This window comes from Bos grunniens, chromosome 3, assembly GCF_055505025.1.
Source record: "Bos grunniens cultivar Pamir isolate PY7600 chromosome 3, Bosgru_T2T1.0, whole genome shotgun sequence".
NCBI classification, from domain to species: domain Eukaryota; kingdom Metazoa; phylum Chordata; class Mammalia; order Artiodactyla; family Bovidae; genus Bos; species Bos grunniens.
This window is the reverse complement of record NC_141167.1, coordinates 26,509,469-26,534,239: the sequence shown is the minus strand read 5'-3', so window position 1 is coordinate 26,534,239 and position 24,771 is coordinate 26,509,469. Positions and strand designations below refer to the sequence as shown.

The 24,771-nt window shown below is 36.4% G+C and overlaps 1 protein-coding gene across 23 annotated transcripts in view; it reads left to right on the top strand.

The window, feature by feature from the left end:
* Positions 1-24,771, top strand: part of EPS15 (epidermal growth factor receptor pathway substrate 15) — a 140,304-nt gene that overhangs the window by 66,373 nt on the left and 49,160 nt on the right. For all 23 annotated transcript variants that reach the window (XM_086387753.1, XM_086387720.1, XM_086387703.1 and 20 more), the window contains one exon: positions 15,462-15,534. In XM_086387753.1, the coding sequence (XP_086243879.1) occupies positions 15,462-15,534 (73 nt within the window). The remainder of the gene's footprint in view (positions 1-15,461; positions 15,535-24,771) is intronic.

Sequence of the window (24,771 nt, the reverse complement as noted above, 5' to 3'; positions counted from 1 at the left end):
TCTTAGCTATTGTAAATAGTACTGCAGTGAACATTGGGGTATATGTGTCTTTTTGAATTGTGGTTTTCTCAGAGTATATGCCCAGTAGTGGGGTTGCTGGGTCATATGATAGTTTTATTCCTAGTTTTTTGAGAAATCTCCATGCTATTCTCCATAGTGCCTCTAGCAGTTTATATTCCTACCACTGTGCAAGAGGGTTCCCTATTTTCCACATCCTCTCTAGCAGTTATTTTTTGCAAATATTTTGATGATGGCAATTCTAACCAGTGTGAGGTGATACCTCATTGTAGTTTTGATTTGCATTTCTCTAATAAACAATTTTGAATATCTTTTCAAGTGTCTATTAGCCATCTGTATGTCTTCTTTGGAGAAATGTCTGTTTAGATCTTCCTCCCATTTTTTGATTGGGTAGTTTGATTTTCCTATATTGAGCTTCACGAGCTGCTTGTATATTTTGGAGAGTAATCCTTTGTCAGTTGCTTCATTTGCAGTTCTCCCATTCTGAGAGTTGTCTTTTCATCTTGTTAATGGTTTTCTTTGTTGTGCAGAAGCTTTTAAGTTTAATTAGGTCCCACTTGTTTATATTTGTTTTTATTTACATTACTCTAGGAGGTGGGTCACAGAGGATCTTGCTATGATTTATGTCATAGAATCTTTTGCCTATGTTTTCCTCTAAGAGTTTTATAGCTTTTGGTCTTAAATTTAGGTTTTTTATCCATTTTGAGTTTATCTTTGTGTATGGTATTAGGAAGTATTCTAATTTCATTCTTTTACACATAGCTGCCAGTTTTCTTAGCACCACTTACTGAAGAGACTTATGTTCTCCATTGTATATTCTTGCCTCCTTTGTCAAAAATAAGGTGCCCATAGACACATGGGTTTATTTCTGGGCTTTCTATCTTGTTCCATTGGTCTATATTTCTGTTTTTGTGCCAGTACCATACTGTCTTGATGACTGTAGCTTTGCAGTATAGTCTGAAGTCAGGAAAGGTCTATTCCACCAGCTCCTCTTTCTTTCTCAAGATCACTTTGATTTGTTTTGGGGACAGCTCAGACTCTAATCTGGCCCTGCTCCTGTGTGTTCTTGCCTCCAGTGTCCATAGCTGCTAGAGCTAGGCTTTTTTTTTTTTTTTTAAAGGCATTTTCTTTTTTGGGAACACTCATTGTCCTTTTATATATACCATAGACACAGAGTCTATGCAGTTGATCGTGTGGACTTAGTCTGCAGCTTATACAGCTGGTGGAAAGGTTTTTGATCCTCTTCCTTAGCCATTCTGCCCCTTGAGCTCAATTGTGTTTTTATCCTTACCTCTGCATGTGGGTCGTCCATGGGAATTTGCTCCTGAGGCTGCCCTGGAGGACTCAGGTCTGCACCGGTGAGGACTGGGCATGGAGATGTCATGGCTGTTTGATTCACAAGAACCCTGGAAGCTCATGGACACCAGTAACCACAGGCTAAAGAGATACGGCACCGTTAGGGTTTTTTCCTAGCATCTGGCTGCTCTGCCCCAGTGAGGACCGAATGTGGAGGTGGCATGGCTGCTTGGATTACAGGGACTGTAGTGATGCCAGGTGTGCAGTGAAGCCCATTGCCACAGGCATGGAAAATACGGTGCTTTTAGAATCCTTTTCTAACCTCTGGCAGCTGGTGTTCAAAGGCCTGTCTGGCTCGTCCTTCCCTATTGCTCAGTGTGTCTGGCACCCTTAGGACCACCGTCTCAGTGGTCTTTGTCTATTGGTCAGCTGCCGGCGTTTGCGTGTGGAGAGAGAGGCTACAGTGATGGGCTCCATCCCTTCTCTGTGACTCAGCAGTAGCACCCTGCCTCCATGGCTTCCTGGCTTTCTTCCAAAGACATTCCCTGCCATGCTCTCCTCCTCCTCATCTCCTCGGACCATCTCCCTGTGGTCAACAGCAGTGCTTGTCCTGGAATTGCTCGCCAGTCTCTATTCTCCATCTGCCAGTCACTATGCATTCTGGTCTCCTTGCATCCCCATCCGGGGTATGTAGGGCCATGGCATGGATTGTCTGTGTCATTCTCACTCCACTGAGACTGTTACAGATCACCTTCCCTCTCCAACAGCCTCAAATGCTTCCCTTCTGTCCCAACCAGTTGCTCTGATGTGGAGATCTCAACCCTGGTTCAGCTCCCCAATCCCCCAGGTGCAGATTGGTTCTGTTCACTGTCTTCCTCTGTTTCCCTTCCTTCCTTCATTCTACCAAGTTTTGCGTGGGGATCTGTGTATTCCTTTCCGATGGTCAGGGACTCCTTCTAGCTCTCAGCTGATTGCTCTACAAGATCTGCATCTGAAGATGTATTCCTGATGCATCCATGGACAGAGATATACTCTACTTCCACCTACTCCTCTGGCATCTTGTCTCCCTTGGGCACCTTTTTTAAATGTGAGTGATTAGTTTTGACATATCTGCCTTCTACTGAATTCTACCAGATTCTCATTTCCAGCTCAAAAAAGTAAGCCTTTGCCTATTACATAAAGCTTCTACTGTTGGAATCCTAGAAAGTAAAACACAAATAAAAACAAACCCTTGGAGATTACATAATCCAATTTCTTTCTTACTCTTCGGGAAAAAAAATCAGTCATACATCAGGTCAGCAACAGTGCTGGCTGGCACCCAAACCTGGTTGTATAAGTTCTAGTTCTACATTTTTTCTCTTATATGGTACAGCTTTTCATTAAGATTTAGAACATTTTTACTTTGGTTTGCAAAAATAAACATTGGATTAGTCTCTTAATGGTGTATAGACTGCATTTTCATATTATCTATAAATGTCCCATTAGCATTTTTGCTTGTGTTATGAGAAATGTGCATTGAGTAGTAGCTAGATTTGAAAATACTTGTCATTTATGCCTCTCAAGCCTGTGAAAATAGACACATACCCCAATATTCTAGGGCTTGCTCGATTTCAACAGTAGTTATTTTACATATGGAATGTCTTTGTAGTGAGTTTTAATAGGTAAAGCATTGTACATTAAATGTTCTTGCTAGTACAAATATTTGTAATATTAATTACATTTTGATAAATTGAGCCTTCACTACTTCTGGTTACTATAATGTTAAGTTGTACTGTCCGTCTTGTATGGGTGAATTACAAGCTAATAACAAAAAAGGACATATGTAACATTTTACGATTGTCTTATTAAGAAAATCATAGAGCCTCAAAACCATATTAAGTTTTAAATTATAGTCACATTTTATAAATCTGAAATACATTTATACTTGATTTGACACTTGTGAAAATATTTTCCCTAGGCTTTTACTTTAGGTGAGAACTACAGTGTAGGCAAAGTCCCATCATTTGTCAACTCCAGTAATGTCATAATAAGAGTTATTTACCTGTGCTAAAATTATGGTTGTTAAAATTCAGTTTGGTAAATGGTATTAGGTCACTTCCACCAAGCCTTTGAGATACTACATTATAAAGCTTGGCTTTTGTTATTGTAACAATTTTTTCTATAGTCTTTGAATGAAATCTTTTATTAATATGTCAGACTGTGATGTGTATAACTACTAAACAGAAAAAAAAAATTTAAACAGATTTTTTTATGGCTTTTACTAAATTGTTATGTGACAAAAGATTTGCTCCTTCTTATTTATTTGGTTTTTAGATGAAGATACTTAATTTTAGTCCAGGGACCAAATCTGCAAATAAACACCATACATAATATGAAATTGTAATGAGTGTGTAATGAATATGGTGCTTTAAAAGATTTTTTTCCCCTCAGTGGTTATAATACATAGTCATTAAAATTTGGAAAATACAGAAAAGCATAATGAAGAAAGAAATATGTTTCTTAGAATAATACTTTATTTTGAGCATTGAAAATCAGTGGAGATGTAAAAAACTATTAATATATATAACCTCAAGAGTTGGTTAGGTAAAGAATGTTCTTTGATATCAGTCAGAAAATGAGATGTTGTTTTCTTCTATAGTTCACCAAATTGTTTCTAGTTGAAAATATAGGACATAGGTAGCTTGAAGCAGGATGACTTTTTGTCAGCTGTTTCTTTAAATTTTTTATACAATTCCTTCAGCATTTGCTGTATTGGAATTTAATTATATCAATCAGCTTAAATTAGTATAATATTTTTAACTTACAGGAAAGCAATTATTACAGTAATCTAATAACTGGATCTCTCACCTGAACTGAACACCTGTGTTTTTCATTACCAGCTAGTATTTTCATCTGAGTGTTCAGTAGGACGTGACTTCATAATCTTGCCCTGACCACTATCCTAGTCTCTTTTATTTCCCTTTCTCAGTGACATCACCACTTCCTGTAACTCAAGCTAGAAACCTGAGATTTATCTTCTCACTTTTCTTCTTTTATTTTTGAAATGTTTCTTGAAACCTTTCCTACCTTCTCTTGTGTTTTGCATGATCAACTCTTCCTCATCCTTCAGATCTTACCTTAGATAACATTTCCTCTGGAAGGGAAAGTCATCTCTTGACTACTTTACCTCTCATCCCTTATACCTACCAAATCTTATTTAAGAGCTTATCTTACACAATTTTTAAATTTATACTTGTCATAGCATTTACCATGCTTCATTATAATTGTCTGTTTTATTTGAATACCTCACTATGTTGTAGCCACGTGTTCTGGGAAACAAACTCACTCAGAAGGACAGTGCAGATAGTGGAGTGCAGTTTATTACACCGGTGGGCCCAAGGCAGAGTCTCCTCTTAGCCAAGGACCCCGACCAGCATTTGTGAAAATCTTTTATACCCCATGTGTGTGTGTCTGAACCCACCACTCCAAATTCCTTGAGACTTACATAAACCAAGGAAAATACCGTCCCAATACCCCATCATTCACGTGCTATGTGTTCATGTGCTCAAACAGTCAAACAACTAGCCAATAATCAGTAAGCCCGAGGTTACACTCCAACAGATACAGAAAAATTTATGGCCTGTCTGGAGGAAGGGGTGATTAGTGTATGTTTTCCCTTAGGCGATGAGTAACCTAGATATGATCTTCAAGGTTCCCTTGTCTGGGGGGGCGGAGCGCGGGGCGGGGGGGGGGTGTCTTATCCTTCTGTTGTTGTTTTCACAGGCGCTAAACACAGAGTTCAGAGTCCATTGGAAAGGTGGCTGAGCATGATCGGCATGAACAGGCCTAAGATGGAGTTCAGGCCCTATGAATTCCTTCTTCAACTAGAGTATGCACTTCTTAATCGTAGGGACTGTTTGCTTGTTCACTGTTAATTCCTATTGCTTAGCTTATATGACTGTTTGAGCTGGAAGTGGATGCTTAGTTGTGTTCAACTCTTTGCAACCCCATGGACTGTAGTCTTCTAGTCTCCTCTGACCTTGAGATTTCCAGACAAAGAGTACTGGAATGGGTTGCTATTTCCTTCTCCAGGGGATCTTCCCAACCTAGGGATCAAACCCCATTTCCAGCACTTTACTGCTGAGCCACCGGGTATGTAATAGATACCATGTATATATATAAAATAGACACCATATATATATATATATGTATGTGTGTGTATTAGTTGTTCAGTCATGTTTGAGTTTGTAACCCCATGGATTGTAGCCTTTCAGGTTCCTCCATCCATAAGATTTCCAGATGAGAATACTAGAGTGGATTGCCATTCCCTTTTCCAGGGAATCTTCCTGACCCAGGGATCAAACCTGTGTTTCTTACATTGCAGGCAGACTCTACCATCTGAGCCACCAAGAAAGCCCATATATATATGTGTGTGTGTGTGTGTGTGTGTGTATATATATGTATATATATATATGAAATAGATAAAATAGATACTATATACATATATATGTAGAGAGAGACATAGCTTATATGATAAGTATATGGAGAAAATAATTTGTTCAGTATTATTAAAATCAGTCCTGTCCTTTCTGCTTTTTCTGTCTTAGAATTAGCCTTTACCTCTTATCTGGATCACTGCTATAACCTCCTAATAAACTGTGTGCTTTGAGTCTCTCCTTCATTCATTGAGACTATCCTTCTTCCAACTTATATAGAAAATACAACTGGGATCCCTTAGTGACTCCACATCCCCAGCGTGATCCATCTCACTTTTCTGAGTATGGCATAAAGTCTCTTCCTTTGTGGTGTTCTTTTGACATCCTGACCATTCTTTTGTCTTCGCTATTTCCGCAGTAAACCTCCTAGAACAGATACTGTGCGTTTGCTCTTGGCCCCTCTCTCAGTGGTCAGCATAATGCTTTAATCTGCCATTTTAGTTTCATTCCTCTTCTCCAGCCATATGGTGGGTGGGCTTATTACCTCTCAGTTCAGCATGCCACCAGATTTTATTCTTCTGTGTCTGTGATCCTACTGTTTCCCTTTGTCTAAGCACACCTTTACCTTGTAAACCTTATTCCTGCTTTAAGGCCCAGCTTAAATATCATCTCCTTTGTCAAACCCTTCCTGAAACCTTGATTGCTAATTCTTTGCTGTCTACTTAGGGAGTCTTTATTCTTTTAAGGATAGTATTCACCACATTTTAATGTGATTTTTTTTTTTTTAATATATCCTTTTTTTTTTTTTTTTTTGAACTGCTTCAGGGTAGGATCTGTGTCTTATTCATTTGGTTATGTCTAGAAATTAATGCACACAGTGCCTGATACTGCAAAATTTCAGTACAGGTTGAATAAATCAAAGAATATTATAAATATTAAAGTAATTCCCAGACTTAATTCCTGAAAAGCTTATGGCAGACTAGAAACTATCCTTAAAGATGAAATAAAGCAAAGGATCTTCTGAATAATAGTTTATTTTGAAGACTATAGAAGATTTTATAGACAAAAGGGGTTTTAATTCTCACAGGAACATTAAGGTTGATAGACTGTTTTTTTCCCTATTTGCCAAACTGTTGTGTCAGGGATTTCTTTTGAGAATCTGAAAAAGGCTATTAGACTCTACCTCCAGGAAAAAAAAGAACATATTTATGCATGTACACCGTCTTGCATTTGTTTCAGGAGTTCCTAGACCCTTAAAACTATCCATGAACCAATTTTTAAGAACCCTTTCTCTGAAAGTAAAGTGACTTAAATATAGAAGTTCTTGGCAATGAAAGGTGAAACACACCAAGAAATTGTTTCAGTCACTTAGTGTGGTGGTGGTGGATTATGCTGAGGCCGGAGTTAATATTTATTTGTCTTCTCCCAGCTTCTACTTCCTTCCTGTCTCTGTCTTTTTAGCAAGAACATCAGGAAGTAAAAGCTACATCCTGTCAGGCCAGTTTGTTATCCTGATCTTGGGCCAGTAAACAGGATAGATGATTACAATAGTAGTTATTAAGCATTGTGCTATGCCTGCTTTATATAAGTTCTCCTATTTAATTCTTGCAACATCACTGAAGGGTGAGCAGTCTTATCCTGATTTTTCAGATGAGGAATGTATAACTTTTCTAAGAAGTTTTTCTTGATATCCACTTTAGGTCAGAGAACACTTAATATCCTTCTCTCAGAACACTTACGATACAGAATTATATGTCTTTCCCCAGTAGTCTCTGAGCTCTGTGTGACAGTACCAACTGTCTCTTATAATTTCTAATTAGTCAATGTAGTATATATTTCAGAACATGGGTGTTCTAACCAGATTGCCTGGTTTGATTCCTGACATGACTTAGATAAGTTACTTACTTATCTGTGCCTCAGTTTTTTCATCTGTAAAATGAAAATATGAATAATACCATGTGAAATGCCTAGTACAGTTCCTGGAACATGGTAAGTTCTCGATGCTTGTTAGTCATCATTGTCATCATCATACCCAAAACCTAGCTCGGTGCTTAGAGCACAACATTCACTGAAAGGTGCTAAGCAGACGTTGGTTGGAGTGATGGAATGAGCAGTTGCTTCCCTAGTTGGAGACAAATGTGTAGCTGGGCAGCCAGAATCTGTGTCCCTAAATATATAGATCTCTACCTCAATCATACATAGAGCTGATTTTTAAAAAGTATTTTGGGCACTATTAGCATGTGGCTTGAATTAAAAAAAAAAAAATTATGTTTTTGGTTTAGTTCAGTTTAAATACTGTGAGAAAACATTAGCTCTGGAGAGAGCATTGCTTATACTACTGAATCTGAAATTCTTTTGCTTATAAAATCCTATCTGCTCTGTTTCTGGCCCTGTGGTGCTGACACTAGAAGGTCTCAGTTGTGACTACCTCAACAGTCCATTAGTGATTGAGTCATTGAAGCTCTAAGTTGTAGCGTTTGTTTGTTTGGTAATGAGAGGCACCTTAATTTGTATTCACATGAAGTACATGGCTCATCATTTAAAACCTCTGCTTAGGGAAACTCTTTTTTGAAACCCTTCTTGCTCAAGTCTGAGTCTGTGTTAATACAGCAGCCATGAGCTACATGTGGCTATTGAGCCCTTGAAATATAGCTAATCCAAATTAAGATGTGCTATTAGTATACAATATACTGGATTTCAAAAGAAGAATGTGAATTTTTTTATATCTTAGATTAAATAAAACATTAAAATAAATTTCACTTGTTTCTTTTTACTTTTTAATATATAGCTATTAGATCATTTAAAATTGCATGTGTGGCCTATTTCTCTTGGACATCTCTGCTCTGAATCTATTGTTTCCTATAGAAATGGCATTTTATTTGCTTGCATTATTTTGTGAAACTGATAGCTTATTAAGAGGCACTTACATCTTTTAAGAGCAGTACATTTTATAGAATGTGTTTCAGTTTGTTTTGGGGAAACAAAAATGTCTACCAAGAAATTTCAGATCCTGAAGGATTTAGGAGTCAGCCTCTACCAACATATTTAAGTTCTAACTACCATCACTCTGGATGCTTGATTTAGTTCTGTTCAGTTACTCAGTCGTGTCTGACTCTTTCCGACCCCATGGACTGCAGCACGTCAGGCTTCCCTGTTCATCACCAACTCGTGAAGCTTTCTCAAACTCATGTCCATTGAGTTGGTGAAGCCATCCAACCAACTCATCCTCTGTTGTCCCCTTCTCCTCCTGCCTTCAGTCTTTCCCAGCATCAGGGTCTTTTCCACTGATTCAGTTCTTTGCATCAGGTGGCCAAAGTATTGGAGTTTCAGCATCAGTCCTTCCAGTGAACATTCAGGACTGATTTCCTTTAGGATGGACTGGTTGGATCTCCTTGCAGTCCAAGGGACTCTCAAGAGTCTTCTCCAACACCATAGTTCAAAAGCATCAATTCTTTGGCACTCAGCCTTCCTTATGGTCAAAGTCTCACATCCATACCTGACTACTGGAAAAACTGTAGCTTTGACTAGATGGACCTTTGTCGGCAAAGTAATGTCTCTGCTTTTTAATATGCTGTCTAGGTTTGTCATAGCTTTTCTTCCAAGGAGCAGGCGTCTTTTAATTTCATGGCTTCAGTCACCATCTGCAATGATTTTGGAACCCAAGAAAATAAAGTCTGTCACTGTTTCCATTGTTTCCCTATCTGTTTGCCCATGAAGTGATTAGATGCTTGATGAGAACTTTCCAAAAAGCCAGTAAATTTTATACTTTTTTGCTAGTAAATTGGACTGATGATGATGATGATAGCTGGCATTTACTGAGCACTTATTGTGTGCTAGGCGTTGTGCTGAAGTATTTCTAGGTGGAATATAAATTAATAATCTCATCAACTTTTTTATACATTGTTCTCTTTAAGAAAATTAAGTCCTAGTCTTACATTTCTTTTCTTTGAGTTTTTTCATCTCATTTTATCCTGCTAGGCAAGTAGAATAAATTAATTATTTGGACTTTGCAAAATAAACTTTCATTTCTCCTTAAAAAAAAAATCCATCGTTTAGTTTTGGAATCTTTCACTGACAGGGCAGTGGTCACGTGAGCCACACTCCAAAGTTTCTGTTTTTTTCTTGACTCCGTTTGGCCTTTCCTTTCAACAATCTTTGTCAATGAATACATTTGGACTTACTTTTCAAAACTAAAACTCATTTTAAAAAGCCAGCCTCTTAAAACTAAGTTTTGTTTTTTTTTCTCATAGGATCAAATGCACTTGAGCTTTTATAGCAATTATCTTAACAGTTCTATCATTAACATCTATGTTTGTTTTCCCAAGAAACTATAAGTAGGGGGCCAAGTTTAATCTTGTTTGGTATATAGTAGATACTCGGTGGGCTTCCCTGGTAGCTCAGCTCGTCAAGAATCCACCTGCAATGCAGGAGATCCCGGTTTGACTCCTGGGTCAGGAAGATCCCCTGGAGAAGGGATAGGCTATCTACTCCAGTATTCATGGGCTTCTCTGGTGGCACAGACAGTAAAGGATCTGTCGGCAGTGCGGGAGACCTGGGTTCAATCCCTGGGTTGGGAAGATCCCCTGAAAGAGGGCATGGCAAACCCATCCCAGTATTCTTGCCTGGAGAATCCTCATGGACAGAGGAGCCTGCAAGACTACAATCCATGGGGTTGCAAAGAGTTGGAGACGACTGAGCGACTAAGCACAATACAGCACAGATACTCAATAGCTGTTTGTTAAAAGAATAAAATAATACATAGTTGTATAGTGATTATATGTTTAAGGCAAAGAGAAATTAAAAACTTAAGGTACAAATCAATGTTTTTACTCTCAAACTTTAAGTTTTTTTTCAACTAAATATGAATTCTTAGAGTCTAACTTTCAGAGTGGTTTGAATTACAAGCCAAGACTTTCTTATCTTCTGTCTGCAGTTGTTACTCTAATCCGGCTCAAGACTTCTGACAGTTCCCAAGATAAGCAGAGTCAGAGTGTGCTGTTGCCTTTCTAGCAACTGTCATCAGCTTTCTCAATAATAAGAGCCTCTGCTTCCTCTCTTCCTCTATAAAGCAGAAACCAGCAGAGAAAGAAGAGCTATGTTGTTAAATAATGCCATTCAGGAGTTCAGAAAAGCACAACTCAGATCTTTGGGGACTTGCATTGCCTGCCTATATTAAAAATCTGTGTGTCTTTACCTAGTACTGAAGTTATTTTATAATCATAACCTGATCTACCATTCCAGCTTTATTTACCACACATTAACCCTCCATCTTAGATAAATTAATGTGCTATCTAGAGTTTTCTCATCCCTGTGCTTTCCTTTTTATTAACTTTTTTTATTGTGGTAAAATATGCATAGCAAAAAGTTAACAGTTTTAAAACCATTTTTAGGCATACAGACCAGTGGCATAGATGTATTTGCACTGTTATGCAGCTGTCACCACTGTGGTATATTTATCATATGGTATTTCAACAGGAATTATGCCAGCCTGGGAATCTCTAATACTTTATCATCCAAACTGAATGGTTTAATTGGACTTGATACCAACTTAATTTCAATTGAATACAAAATCCTGCTTTATAAACTCTAATTCATGTTGTTTCTATTAATTCCAAATAAAGGCATCTTAGATAAAGTTTGTAACTACCTTGGCTTTGATCAGGGACCTATCTTGAGATAATCCCTGTTTTTATGAGGTGGGAAGCTATGACTGGTTGAGCTTTGGTCAGAAGCTAATCACTGGCCCATTATTATTCAGAGAGGTTAAAAAGATGAAAAAGATGGTATCTTCTATTGGAACTATCTGGGTAGAAAGATAATAGGGAGAGAGGAGCAGTCTCCTAAGATTGCTGAGTCCTAGAAGAAGGGAGGGTCAACTAGAACAAGTAGCTGTTACTTCAGTGATTTAACAAAGATGACTGTAATGGAGCCAGTATTTGAATTTCGGACTATTTTACTCCAAGTCTTTTGCTGTGAAAACCATATAATGAATTTCTAAATGTAGACAGTAGTTATTTTGAATATTTAGATAACATCAGTGTTTTATAAACTTTCGGATATCCCATAATTCTGTTTAACAAATTTAAAAATTACTCCATCTTTATTATTTAAAATTCTAAGTAATATTAATATTACAGGTAAAACAAATCATAGCATAGGCTCAGTGCCTACTTTTTTCTTAATTACATGCTATCTTGTGCACTTCACTGTGTAAATCTTAAGATGGTAGAGATATATCAGCATCTGCAGAGTGAAAAATAATACTGAAGCTCTGAATAGTTGTATGACCTAATCAGAGGCAGAAAAACCATTTCATGGCAGAACCAGATTAGAATCCAAGCCTCTAGTCCTTGGAGGGATGTTTGACTACTTGATCATAAGTTTAGGCAGTTATAAACTTCAGGTTCTGAAAGCTTAGCTTGTATTTTGCTTTTCTTGCTGGTTCAGATTCCAGGTTCCATGGAATCAAAACAGTCAATCTTGGAAACACTAGGAAGCTCTTTTTCTGGCCTTTCTTTACAGTTTTGATATTTGTGGATTCTTCAAGATGTGCTATAATCTTGGGAGTAAATAGGGCCAGAGAGATAGTCTAAAATGGAGAGTATTTAGGATTGTTTCCCTTTTCCAGAAATTGCTAAGATGAAGGCAGTAGCTTTTCCTGACGTCTAAGATAAGCGACAAAATGCTCACACACCTGTCTTTGAGATATGTATGTCTTATCCACATGTATTGATGTACTCCTTAGGAAACTGCGTCTCAACATCTCTTTATTGTGGCACAGAGTCTTGAAAATAATTAAAATTTTAGATTACTAGTGTTAAACAGAATGCTTGGAAGTTCTTGTATTGGCTATGTATTCATCACCTTTAGAAAAATATACCTGTTGTTTGAAAGTGAAGAGAATGTAAGGAATATGGCCTGGCATTGTTAGTGTACCTAAAGTGTGTTTTGGGGAAGGCAATGGCAACCCACTCCAGTACTCTTGCTTGGAAAATCCCATGGACAGAGGAGCCTGGTAGGCTGCAGTCCATGGGGTCGCTGAGGGTTGGACACGACTGAGCTACTTCACTTTCACTTTTCACTTTCATGCATTGGAGAAGGAAATGGCAACCCACTCCAGTGTTCTTGCCTGGAGAATCCCAGGGACGGGGGAGCCTGGTGGGCTGCCGTCTATGGCGTTGCACAGAGTTGGACATGACTGAAGTGACTCAGCATATCAGCATAAAGTGTGTTTACATATTTTTAGTTGCCTGAAATGAGAAAGATAGTTACAGAGGTTAAAAGCTTATGGAATACCACAGAATAACAATTTGGTATCTCTGAAATTATCATCTAAATTAATGAGAAAATTATTCGATTTTCAGTCTGGTTTTAGGACAGATTTTCATTCATTAATTTTTAAAAAATTTTAGTTTTAATTGAAGGATAATTACTTTATAATATTGTGTTGGTTTCTACCAAACATCAACATGAATCAGTCATAGGTTTGGTATAGAAAGTACTGTAACTGGTCATTTTATTATTTTTAAAGTTTTCTGTTCAGTAATTATATGACTTGATTTTGATAATAAAAGGAGTTATTATGAGACCAGAATTTGACTAGATAAATATGGACTGAAAGTTAAATTTAATTGATCTCAGATTAAAGAGAAATTAATCCCTAAAGATTCCTATATTTTTATTTAGTTGGGAATGGTCTTCACGGTGTTTGATATCACCACCACTCCCCACCCCTCCCACACCCGAAATCATGAGTTTGTACTTTATATTCTTCCTCCATTTTACCCAAACATCAACTTTGTTTGCTGGTTAGAGCTGAGAGTGCTTTGTAATCTGTTTTCCTTTTTCACTGAGTGAGCTTCCTTCTTTTGCTCTCCCATTCTTGTGTATTAGCTGTGTTAAAGCAGTTCACTGCCTTCTTGCACCCTGTTTTCCTTCATGTACACTTGATCTGAGCAGACATGGTCAGTATCAGCAATTAACAACAGAGCAAGAAAGGATTGAATACAAACATGCACATTAGTGTGTGCACGTTTGGTCTGTGGTACTATGTTGCATGTTCTGTTTTTGTTATTATCTAGTGTCAGAAACAAGGAACTGAGTTGATACTGACCTTGTGTGGAATGCATTTTTGACATGCTGTAGCAGGATTGGAAACACTGCTCATATACGGTGGAAAGAAAAAATTTCTACGATTGAACTTGCAGAATTTGTGGAGTATATTTAGATTTTTCTGCCTGTGGTGTTTTTTTTTTTTTCTATTTTGCCTAATTTTTTAAGGATTGGAAGTGAGGGATGACCTTTGCTTAATAAGTAGTTTGAGGTATGGAAGTAATGGGCTGCCACAGTGATTCGTATGTAAGAGAATGTTTAAAACCTCCACTACATCTTGACTCATATTTTGACCCATCTGACATCAGTGAGCTCCTTGGTCATCTTTAGTATTTAAAAGCAACATTACACAAATAGCTTTATTATTGTACTTTTTTCTCCTCCTACAAATCTTAAGAGCATTGCACCTATGTATCCAAAACAGTTGAGTTTTATCTACATTGGTGAGAAATTTAAAAGTGGCATGTAGTTGTCCCTTAAGTATCTCCTGTGATAGCATTTTTTCACTTTATTTTATGCCTCAGCTTAATGGCGCCTGAACTTCTGTTTGGGTTATGTCTTAAGATGAAACTGAAATACAGTCATGAAGCTCTAAGAAAAAACTCTGCAGTACTAATCTGAAGGACTTCTTGAATGGCATCCTCCCTTCTTCTTGTTGGCCCTCATTACCTTCCCCTCACCCCAAAAGTGTATTCTTGCAGAATTCTGTGGCTTTTTCATCTCATTTTGTGGAAAAAGAAAGTGAAGGGAGCAGTGGGGAGGGGAGAGATTTCAGTACAACCAGGTATTTAAATTTTTTACTTCAAAAAAAAAATCTCTGTTCTGTAATTCCAAATCTAAGATTGCTTAAGAGTCCCTTATTAGGAATCCAGTTTTGATGGAAGCATGTAAGAATTTAGAAAGTGATATTTCAATGTAAATGTGGATCCTAACATGTATGACCTGAAGAGTAGAAAGAGATAAATGCTAATGTGATTCTTTTTTTCACTCAGGGCACATTATCTTATATATTTGATCAATTGGTATTGAAAGGTGGTCCTAAAATAGCTTTTGAACAGATGTAGTATTGAATAGATCAGATGACCTGTGTATTGGCAGTCTTTTCTATTTTCTTTGTTGTTTCATTCTAAAATTGGTGTACACAAGGGATTTAAGAGGAAATTAGCATTTCAGTAATGTCCTTTTCCTTAATATTGTTGACTGTTTCTCTTAGCCATTTTCATTTTATTTAACAATGGTATTTAAGGGTTAAGCTCACAGAGCTGATGCAACCCCTCCTTGTTTTTCACCAGTAATTTTCATTGGACAGCATTTCCATAGCAACAGTGAGATCAGTGGAACCTGAGTGTTTCATTGATTATTTTTCTCCTCTTCCTTTTTTAATCTATTCTCTTTTCACCACATTTTAGTGAGAAAGCGATTTTTTTTTTTTACTAATAGAGCTTATATTGATTTCTATTCCATAAATAATTAAAAGAGGGTAGAAAAAGTTGCCCTTCATTTAAAAATTGAATGTTTCACCATGTATTTAAAAAGCGATTCAGGATTAGGAGGATGGATAACCATACCGGCTGTAGCTGATGTTCTCAAATATTCTTGCATTGTTTGCTGGTCTTCCAGGGAAAAGAATAATGTGGAACAGGACCTTAAGGAGAAAGAAGATGCTGTTAAACAGAGAACAAGCGAGGTTCAGGTATGTGAACTGTCAAATTCAGTATTCCATTTCTGATTTAGTAGGATTCATTTTAAATGTAGAGGGGCATTTACAATGTGATGGTTGTGGTATTGGTGAGTAGGTAAAGAGAATCCCTGTTATTTATGTGATATAAATCTTTATCTTTTATAAAACTATTATTTTTCTCCTCACTCTGGCCTGCAAAGATTACACTACAATGATAAAGCAGTATTTTTCAGCATAAATTTCTCATTTTAAAAGTATTTTTAAGATAATATTTATCTGCATATTATAGCCTTAAAGGTAAGTTTGAATGACTTGTGATATAAATATTATTGCACCAGTAAAACTGAATGAATGAGAGCATCATCATCATCATCATCATCATCATCATGAAAACGCAAATTGGTTTTTCATGGGTGTAAGATTTTGTTAGCTAGGAGACCTAATATTTTAAAGGACTGTCTCAGTACTAATAGGGTGGGAAATGATAGGGAACAATTCAAAATAGCATTTTATAAGTTGCTTAGTAGCCAGGATATCTTAAACTTTGGCATAAAGAGATTTAATTCATTTCACTAAGTGCTGTGTTAAGTAGCTTCATTTTACAAAGTAGCTTCTATTTTACAAATAGAAAAGACAAAAAAAACCTCCGTTTCTGATTGGGAATGACACAAAAGAGGTATTTCAAACGTTAAAATATAGAAAAATGGGCAGTGTTGCATTTAGAGCCATAAGCAATAACCATGTTATTGGGACATCATTTCTTAAATGCTGTACCAGCACACACAGGATGTTGGATGTAGAAGCACTGGTAGCAGTTGCCAGTAAGAGCTCATGCATGGACATTTCTTAACCTCAGCAGTCATGTATTGGATTTCCTTGTCTTGATAGTTTTAAATGGGGAAAAGCTCTAAAACTGTTAGATCCATTATTTTGTTTTGATGTAGCACATTCACCAGAGATGCTGTGACAGGTGGACCACGCTACGGTGGGGAGAATGATTTATTGAGGGGTTGAAGAAGAAGCCAGATCGAGAGACTTCTTGTTAGAAGTTGATTCTATTACTGTACTTATTATATATACTGGAATTTTCCTAAAGGTGAAACAGAGTTAACAGATTGTCACTAATATATTTCTCTTTGTGATAGTGAAATAGGAAATGATATCGTCAATTACTTTATTTTTGTGCAATTTTTGAGCTTAAGAAATGCAAGAGTCATAGACTTTAAGCAGTTACTGATGAAAATATTTTAAGAATGGAAGATAAAATGATCTACAAAAGTTTTCTCAATCTGAAGAGGTAGATGTAGTCACTGATATAATATTGGACAACTTCTAAATTTAGCCAGATGTTTCACAGTACCAAGGTTTTTGCAGTAGACACTATTTGTGTGTGTGTGTGTACATCTATCTGTGGTTTTTCACTGCCTCATCTTTTGAGATTGTGAATTTTAAATAGCTGCTTTGGGAGAACACTAAAATTTACACTGTTCTTTTCAAGCTAAATCAGCTATCCTTAAATATTTGATTTCTTATATTTATAGAAGTTTTGTTGTCAGTCAACATTTCTTTGTTATATGCTAGTCCTTCTTTTACTTAGTGTTGATGGTAAGGTACATGTTAAAGCTTCAAGTTTGCTGAATCCAAAATGTGCTTGGCTGAGGAAGTCTAAATAGTTGAAATTTTTTTTTTTTTTTTTTGCATAAGGTGCTGTAAATAAAAGGTATTTTAGAGCATGTAGAGCATAGTGAGTATAGGCCACTATGTAATGGTTGAACATGCAGGTTCATTGGAAAAAACCATAGGATTAAAGCTTTGCATTAGTAGACACATTACTCATTCCATGTCAGTACAGGTATTTTTGTATTGTTCATGGTAATGAGATACTAGACTAAGAATGACATGGATAATTGACATCTACAAGTAATTAAAACTTTCATTTTAGTGATTATTTTCGATTTTCTGAAGCAAGACCACTTAACTGAAAGTGTTAATAAGTATATTGTATTACCTATTGAGTTTACTCTGAATTAGCCATTGGTAATGAGGCATAACATGAATAGACTAGGAATAACATGAATAATTAAGATCTGTAACTAACTTGAACTTTTAGTATTTATTTTCTAATTTCTCTGCCAAAAGGCATTTTACTATAGCTTCCCTGCTTCCTTCTTACCCCACTTTCTAATGTAGGTGCTAATGAAAAATGCCAAAATGAAGGCATCAAGGGAGAAGTAAGAGAATTTTGACTCATCAATAAATATCTTTCTGCCTTAATCAAATATGGCTTTTCTGCATATTCTTGCTTTTCTCTATAAAGTTACAGATTGTGATAATATGAGCTCATATCTCAAGTAGAGAAACCAGACTTTCAAAGCCTCTTTAGATTTGATCAAAGTGCCAAAAGACTAGTTCTTTTTTATTTTAGCATTTATATAGTCTTTCTAATTCAGGTAAATTAGAAGGTCTGCTACATAATTAATTTTGTACGTTTGTTTCCTGTTTGTGTTCTATTACCATCTTGAGAACTCACAGTTCACGATTTTTTTCTTGAAGAACAAACCAACAATTAACTTCATATTTTATGTCATGAGATGATCACTGTTAACTCATATGAGGTACACTGCTAGTTTGTCAAGTTCTGTGGAGAAATTAGATCCAAAATGGGGGAAACTGTAAAAGGCTGTTCTATCTCAAATGTTTATGGTTTGAGTTTCTTGTTGTTACAGGAAGAAGGTAGACCCACATTCTTTCCTACCTTAAACTGCATATGCACAATTTTATTAAAAATTTTATTCAAATATAACCTTATAGCTCCATTTCTTAAAAAGAAAAAAAAAACTTTGTGAAAACCAGCCAAATCCTTGCAACAAATTTTTGCTGCCACATTTACTGGAATTATTAAAAAAACATAGTTTCATCTTTGTACATCTGCGGGGATGTGCTCTGAGATCACACTCCCCCTCCCGCCACCCCCACCCCTTTAAAGAAATATGTATTTTTATCTAGAATGACCTTTAATTAGTGTCTGCGTATTTTCCAAAAGCGCTAGAGGCATTATATGTACACCATTACAGAATTATTATGAGGCCGTATATTCTGTTTACCATTGCATTAACCAACACAAAGTCTATGCATTTTTTATGCGTTTGTCCCTTCTTTCTAAGTCAGATTTTCTTGTAAGCTAACCTTTCCTCAATGGTTTCTTTCTTTTCTTCTCCCTCCCTCCCGTTCTTCTTTTTTTCTTTTTTCTTTCTTTTTCCGCTTCTCTTTTTCTTTCTTTTTCAGAAACCACCTTCTCTATTTTTAAACATTTCGAATTCCTTAAAAAAAAAAAAAAAAAGCTGTTGAGTGATCTGCCATTTTGCCCTAAAACGACTCAGCTCTCATAGCCTGTTTTTATCTGTACCGTATGATTTTATTTCATCAGAACTTCATATATTTGGACAGTAATAACACAGAATCTTAAAAAAAAAAACAAACAAAAAACTGTCCTTCAAGGTAGTCAACAAATATTTAGGAATTCACCCTCATGTATACTTTCTTCAATTTTGCATAGAAGTTTATAGGAATGACTTGGTATCAGAGAACCTTGAATTCAGTTCCTAATTCTGGCTCTTCTGAAGTTTGAGATCCTAAGGAAGAAATGTAACCACTCTGCACATTAGTTTTCACTTCTGTAACATGAAATAGCAGAGTTTGCTGTTAGAATAAAATGACATATTATTGGTAAAGTGCCTCAAAGTAATTGGCACAGGGTTAGAGTTCAGTCACTTCCCTGGTGGCTCAGACGGTAAAGCGTCTGCCTGCAGTGCAGGAAACCCGGGTTCGATCCCTGGGTTGGGAAGATCCCCTGGAGAAGGAAATGGCAACCCACTCCAGTACTCTTGCCTGGAAAATTCCATGGGCTGAGAGGCTCCTCAGAGCCTGGTAGGCTACAGTCCATGGGGTCGCAAAGAGTTGGACACAACTGAGCGACTTCACTTAGAGTTCAGTAGATGTTCTAATTGGTAGTATTATTCTATATCTTACTGCCATCTCTTTGTTACTCTCCCTTCATCATCATGCCCTTCTCTGACTTTTATTTTCATATCAGACTCTGCATATGTGTGTGTGTGTTTGTGTGCATGTACGTGCATGCACCAAGTTGCTTCAGTGTGTCCAACTCTTTGCGACCCTGTGAATTGTAGCCTGCCAGGCTCCTCTGTCTGTGGGATTCTAGGCAAGAGTACTGGATTCTAGGCAAGAGTACTGGATGTTTGCCATTCTGTCCTCCAGGGGATCTTCCTGACCCAGGGGTCTAATTTATGTCTCTTGTGTCTCCTACATTGGCAGGTGTCTCTTACATTTACCACCTGGGAAGCCCTATCTGCATATAGGACTAATCAATTTTTTCCCCCCTGTTGCTGTCACTTTAACTGCCAGCCTATTTTTCTCTATTTTTGTTGCTTTGTGTGACCCTTTCCCCCCGTCCTAGCTTTTCAGTAATCTTGCTTAATTTCCTGTTCACCCATACCTTTGTGCTTAATTTATCTCCCCAGGACCAAGATCTTAAGGCCAAATCCATGGGTCCTTCCTGCATTGGTTACTGATTTCTTGGGTTGCATTCTCCTGAATATTCGTAGCCCTCCTTTGACCTTTTGCTTCTGTTGCCTTTGCCCAGGACTGATGGACACACTCTGACCCCCTCTTTCCTCCCTTTTCCTTACCCTCTGTCATCCACATTCCATATACTGATGCTTCCCAGATATCTGTCAAGCCCTCAGCTCTTTAGAGTGCAAGTCTCACATCTCCAGTTAGGCATTTTGAGGTTTATCATTTCAAATCCAGTATATCTAAAATGAGTCTCACCTTGCTGAAAAAAATTGACTTCAAGTTTTGAATTTTCCTGTCTGTTTTTCTTTTTCACTACTGCCACCCCTGTTACCTAACATCTGAAATTTTTAAGTCAGATCTAAGTGCTTACTCCATCTTCCTCCTTGCTTTCTACCCGAACCAGTTTTAGTAATTATGACTCTCATATGTGAAAATCTTTACTGCCGCCCACTGCCACTGTTAGTGGTGGGAGAATGTCATCCTCATGGGTATATTGGAAGTAGAAAAAAAGATTATAGGCCATCCTCTTGTACTACTTATTTTTTGATTGCTTGCATCTGAACTGTGTGGTATACACTTGCTCTTTGTTGTTCCCTCTTTTATAACTTTTGTTGCTGCAATCTAGAATTCCTTATCTTCCTGTTTATGTGAATTCCACCCATGTCTTAAAATCCAACTGAAACTCATCACTTCTCTAAATTTTCCCTTCTTTTTCCCTTCAGTTTGCTTGTCTTTCTTACGTTGGGACTTCCAGAGGAATGTGTGTACACTTATATGGCATACCAGTATGTTATCTTATTATACTCATTTAATGTATATGTATATAGATTCCAGTATCTTACAGCCTATATTGTGAGCTCCCTAAGCTTAAAAATTGTACCTTGGATCATATCTTATACTGTAGATGGTAATATATTCTTAGATGGAGGTAAATTTAAAGAAGCTATTGACAGTAGAAATGAATAAACTTCCATTTTGTGCATGAAATTAAAAATGGGACAAGAGACATCCAGAAACCACAGGCAGAAAGGATTGGGAGCACAGTTGATATCATGAAGAGTCAGCCTTTTCTATATTGTTCATACTACCTTCATGAGAGAGAAGCTCACAGTTATTTAAACTTCATCAACAAAGATTTAGTAGCTTATAGTAATTGCCCATTTTTTTCCCCCTAGATGAAGAAAGATGATTTATTTTGGGTGAAAATAAAATTAGATACATGAGCTCAACATTCTTTTCCTGGTGATAGTGCTCTTAGAACATGCTGAGAAGCATATGATTGAGAAATAAAGGCAGGCTGTTAGTGAGGTTTTCTAACATCTTCCCTAGTTTAATAGGTTCCCTTTCTGGTCTTTGACTTAAAAAACATCTTGCTTTATAGTTGTTACTTTTTTATGTTAAGAATATTCCTGTAACTTCTATTTTGAGAATTAGGCCAACATAATGAATGTACTTGATTATTTTTAGTTCTGGATTAGTCTGTAGAGTTTTTTAATCAATTAAATAGCATTTTCGGTAAGATTACCAAAATACTTAAAATTCCTTTATTCACTATAATAACTTTTCAAGTATAGATATACTGTATGTATGCTTTGAGTTTTTTTTTTTTTAAGTAAGTGTTTTATTTATAAATTAGTTATCATTTTTGTGTATTTTTTACTCTGTATTTATATGAAATAGATCTAAATGTATTCATGTTTTATAGATTTACTTCTTTGGTTGTACAGCCGATTTGGGTTGCTAAAATGAATTATCTTATTCTTGAGTATAGCTGAGAGCTTTTATATGTTTGTTTAAATTTTATTTCTACTACCCTCCATAGCACTTCAAAGGATATGGAGGGATGGGGACAAGTTTATCATTTTCTTTATCTTGTGTGATTTCTAGAAAATAGGATATTTTCCTTGAAATTTAGTTTTAAATAAAGCCAAGATTGCAGATCAAGGATCCTTTCACTCCTGGATAAAGAACCTTGGATGTGGCTTGCTTTGGTATTTTTCTAAAGCAAAGCATGACAGTGCATTACAGTAGTCTTGTTCACTTTATCCTTGCCATTTCCTAATTGCTGCTACCCTCTTTTCTTTTGCTGTTGATGGCACAGGTGAGCAAGTAGAGCATGATCATGGAAAATAGAGCATAACTAGGAAGGCATCTGCACGTGTCTTTAGTCACTTCCTTGATGAGTTGGCATTTGATAGTAACTGAGGTTGTACCCTAATTCAGGAGAGGATTTCCCCAAAGGGCTACCTTCAGATTAAGAGAAAATTATCCTAGTTTAGTGGCAGATGGTGTTTGCTAAGAGAATCTGCCACTGTCCTAGTCAAGGGTGGGCAGGGAGAGAGATGTACATCCGTTGACTTCACTTAGTCTCAGGATAAACCATTCTGTGCCAAAATAAAATAACCAAGTAGATATGGATATTGAAATTGTTGTGAAAATTACATTACAGTGGTGGCAGCCTTACCAAGTAATTTTGTAGTGAAATTTGATTCTTCTTCTTCCTAGTGTTTATGTTTGCAATCTGTTCATTTTGCTTTTGTACAGTTTAATAATTTTAAGTTTGCTTACTGAAAAAGAAGACCTTTGTGTGTATGGATTAGTGTTGAAATTTTTTTAGAGAAGATCTTTTTTCATATTTAAAATAGACATGGAGAGGCATTAATTTAAATATGGACCTCTATCCAGCTTAAAATATGTCACCAATGTGAGGTATTTTTTCAATAACCTTTCCCTCAAGGGCCATACTTTTGTGTTACTATGTAGATTTTTACTGTAGCATAAAAGTGAGGTTGGGAAATTTGAGGGAATATGTTTGCTCTTTGGAAGAGAAAGGGCAAGAGTAAATGTTATATTGATTTGTTTATTCCCTTTCCTCTTACATAAACCTATCCTCTAGGGATGTGTTTAAAGTGACTCACTAAAAAATACAAGTTTTGAAATCTGGATTGATTTTATTAAAAGAAACCAGCATTGATCCTACTATTGGTAATTCTTACATTAAAAATTCAGTTGCATCAGAATATTTTTATATTGGTATGAAACCATATGATATGTGATACTTAAAAACTGCAGACTTGACATTTTCTGATTATAAAAGTAATATGAGTCCATATTAATCTTGCAAAATAAAGAAAGGTATAAAAAGAAAGAAACTCTACAATTTCACATTTCAGGGAGAGTCATGGTTAACATTTATATATGCATGGCTCTATATTTATTTGCAATCATACTGTATTTGCCTTTGTATTCAACTTTTAAAAATTAGCATTATATCTTAGTCATTTTCTTATATTATGTGACCCTTTTAAAGCAAATTTCACTTTTCTTAATTGGATTTAGAATGAAAGTAGAGACATCAAAATTACGTATATTTATAAAGACTAGATATTATTAGAGATGTGAAGTCTAAGGTTTTTTGGGGGGGGATTGGGGAGAGGGTAGGAAATTAGAGTAGAATTTTTGAAAATGGGAATAAGAAACATTTTTTCCTTATTCCTGTTAAGCATTTCTTTAAAAATGCCTTTTGGGTCAGCATATTGTTATGTATAAACCGTATAATAATTTTATAACAGTATTGACAGTGGATTATATTCTCAAATATAAAAATCACTTTAGATCTGCAGATGGCGTGCTTTCAAAATATTTTGTAATTACAAGAATTTTTCAAGCCACTGTAGTTTTTCAAGGAACTGGATTAAAGTGAAGCTGTTGTTATGTCTTCCTAAAGAGTAATAGTATATAAGATAATGTAAAAAAAAAAAAAAACCACACAAGAAAGATATATGCCACAGTGACATGCTAAAGTAGTAAAGATTATTTCCATATAATGGAAATTTAAAATGTCAAATCATTCTTGGTCTACAGTCTATACAAATGTTGAATCAGTATAGAAAGTTAGATACTATTTTAATTTAACAAAATGCATTTGCTGTAGGTCAGTTAGAGGCTAGTTTTAATATTTTGCTATAGTTTAAATATAGAGTGAAGCTTTCTGTAGTATGTTGAAAGAAGTTGTTTCTGTCAGCTTCAGGCTCATTCCCCAGTAGTTTCTCCCAGATAGTAGAATCCTTGTGATAGTTACAAATCATTGCCTGATTAATTGCCTGGAATGTGCAAGACATTGTATTAGATTGTGGAACCTCTAAGAAAGATGAAGCATTGGCTGCCTATGAGGAGTTTATTATTTAAAGGTAACTGTAGTACATTGTTTTTTGCACTGTGTTTCTCTGGTGGCTCTGATGGTCAATAATCTGCCTGCGATGCAGGAGATCAAGTTTAGCCCCTGAGTCAGGAAGATCCCCTGGAGAAGGGAATGGCTACCTACTCCAGTATTCTTGCCTGGAGAATTCTATGGACAGAGGAGCTTCATGGGTTACAGTCCATGGGGTCACAGAGAGTCGGGCACAAATGAGCAACTAACAGTTGAGCAGAGACTTCAGGGAGATGAGGGATTAAGGCATGTGGATAATTTGGGGAAGAGCTTTCTAGGAAGAGGGGATAATCAGTGAAAGATCTGAGAAGGAAGCATATCTGACATGTTTGAGAAGCATCAGAAAGGCCAGTGTAGCTGAAATTAAGAGTGAGCAAAGGAGAGAGCAGTGGAAATGAAGCTGGGAGATGGGACCACCTGAGGCCATTGGAAGGACGGGTTTTTAT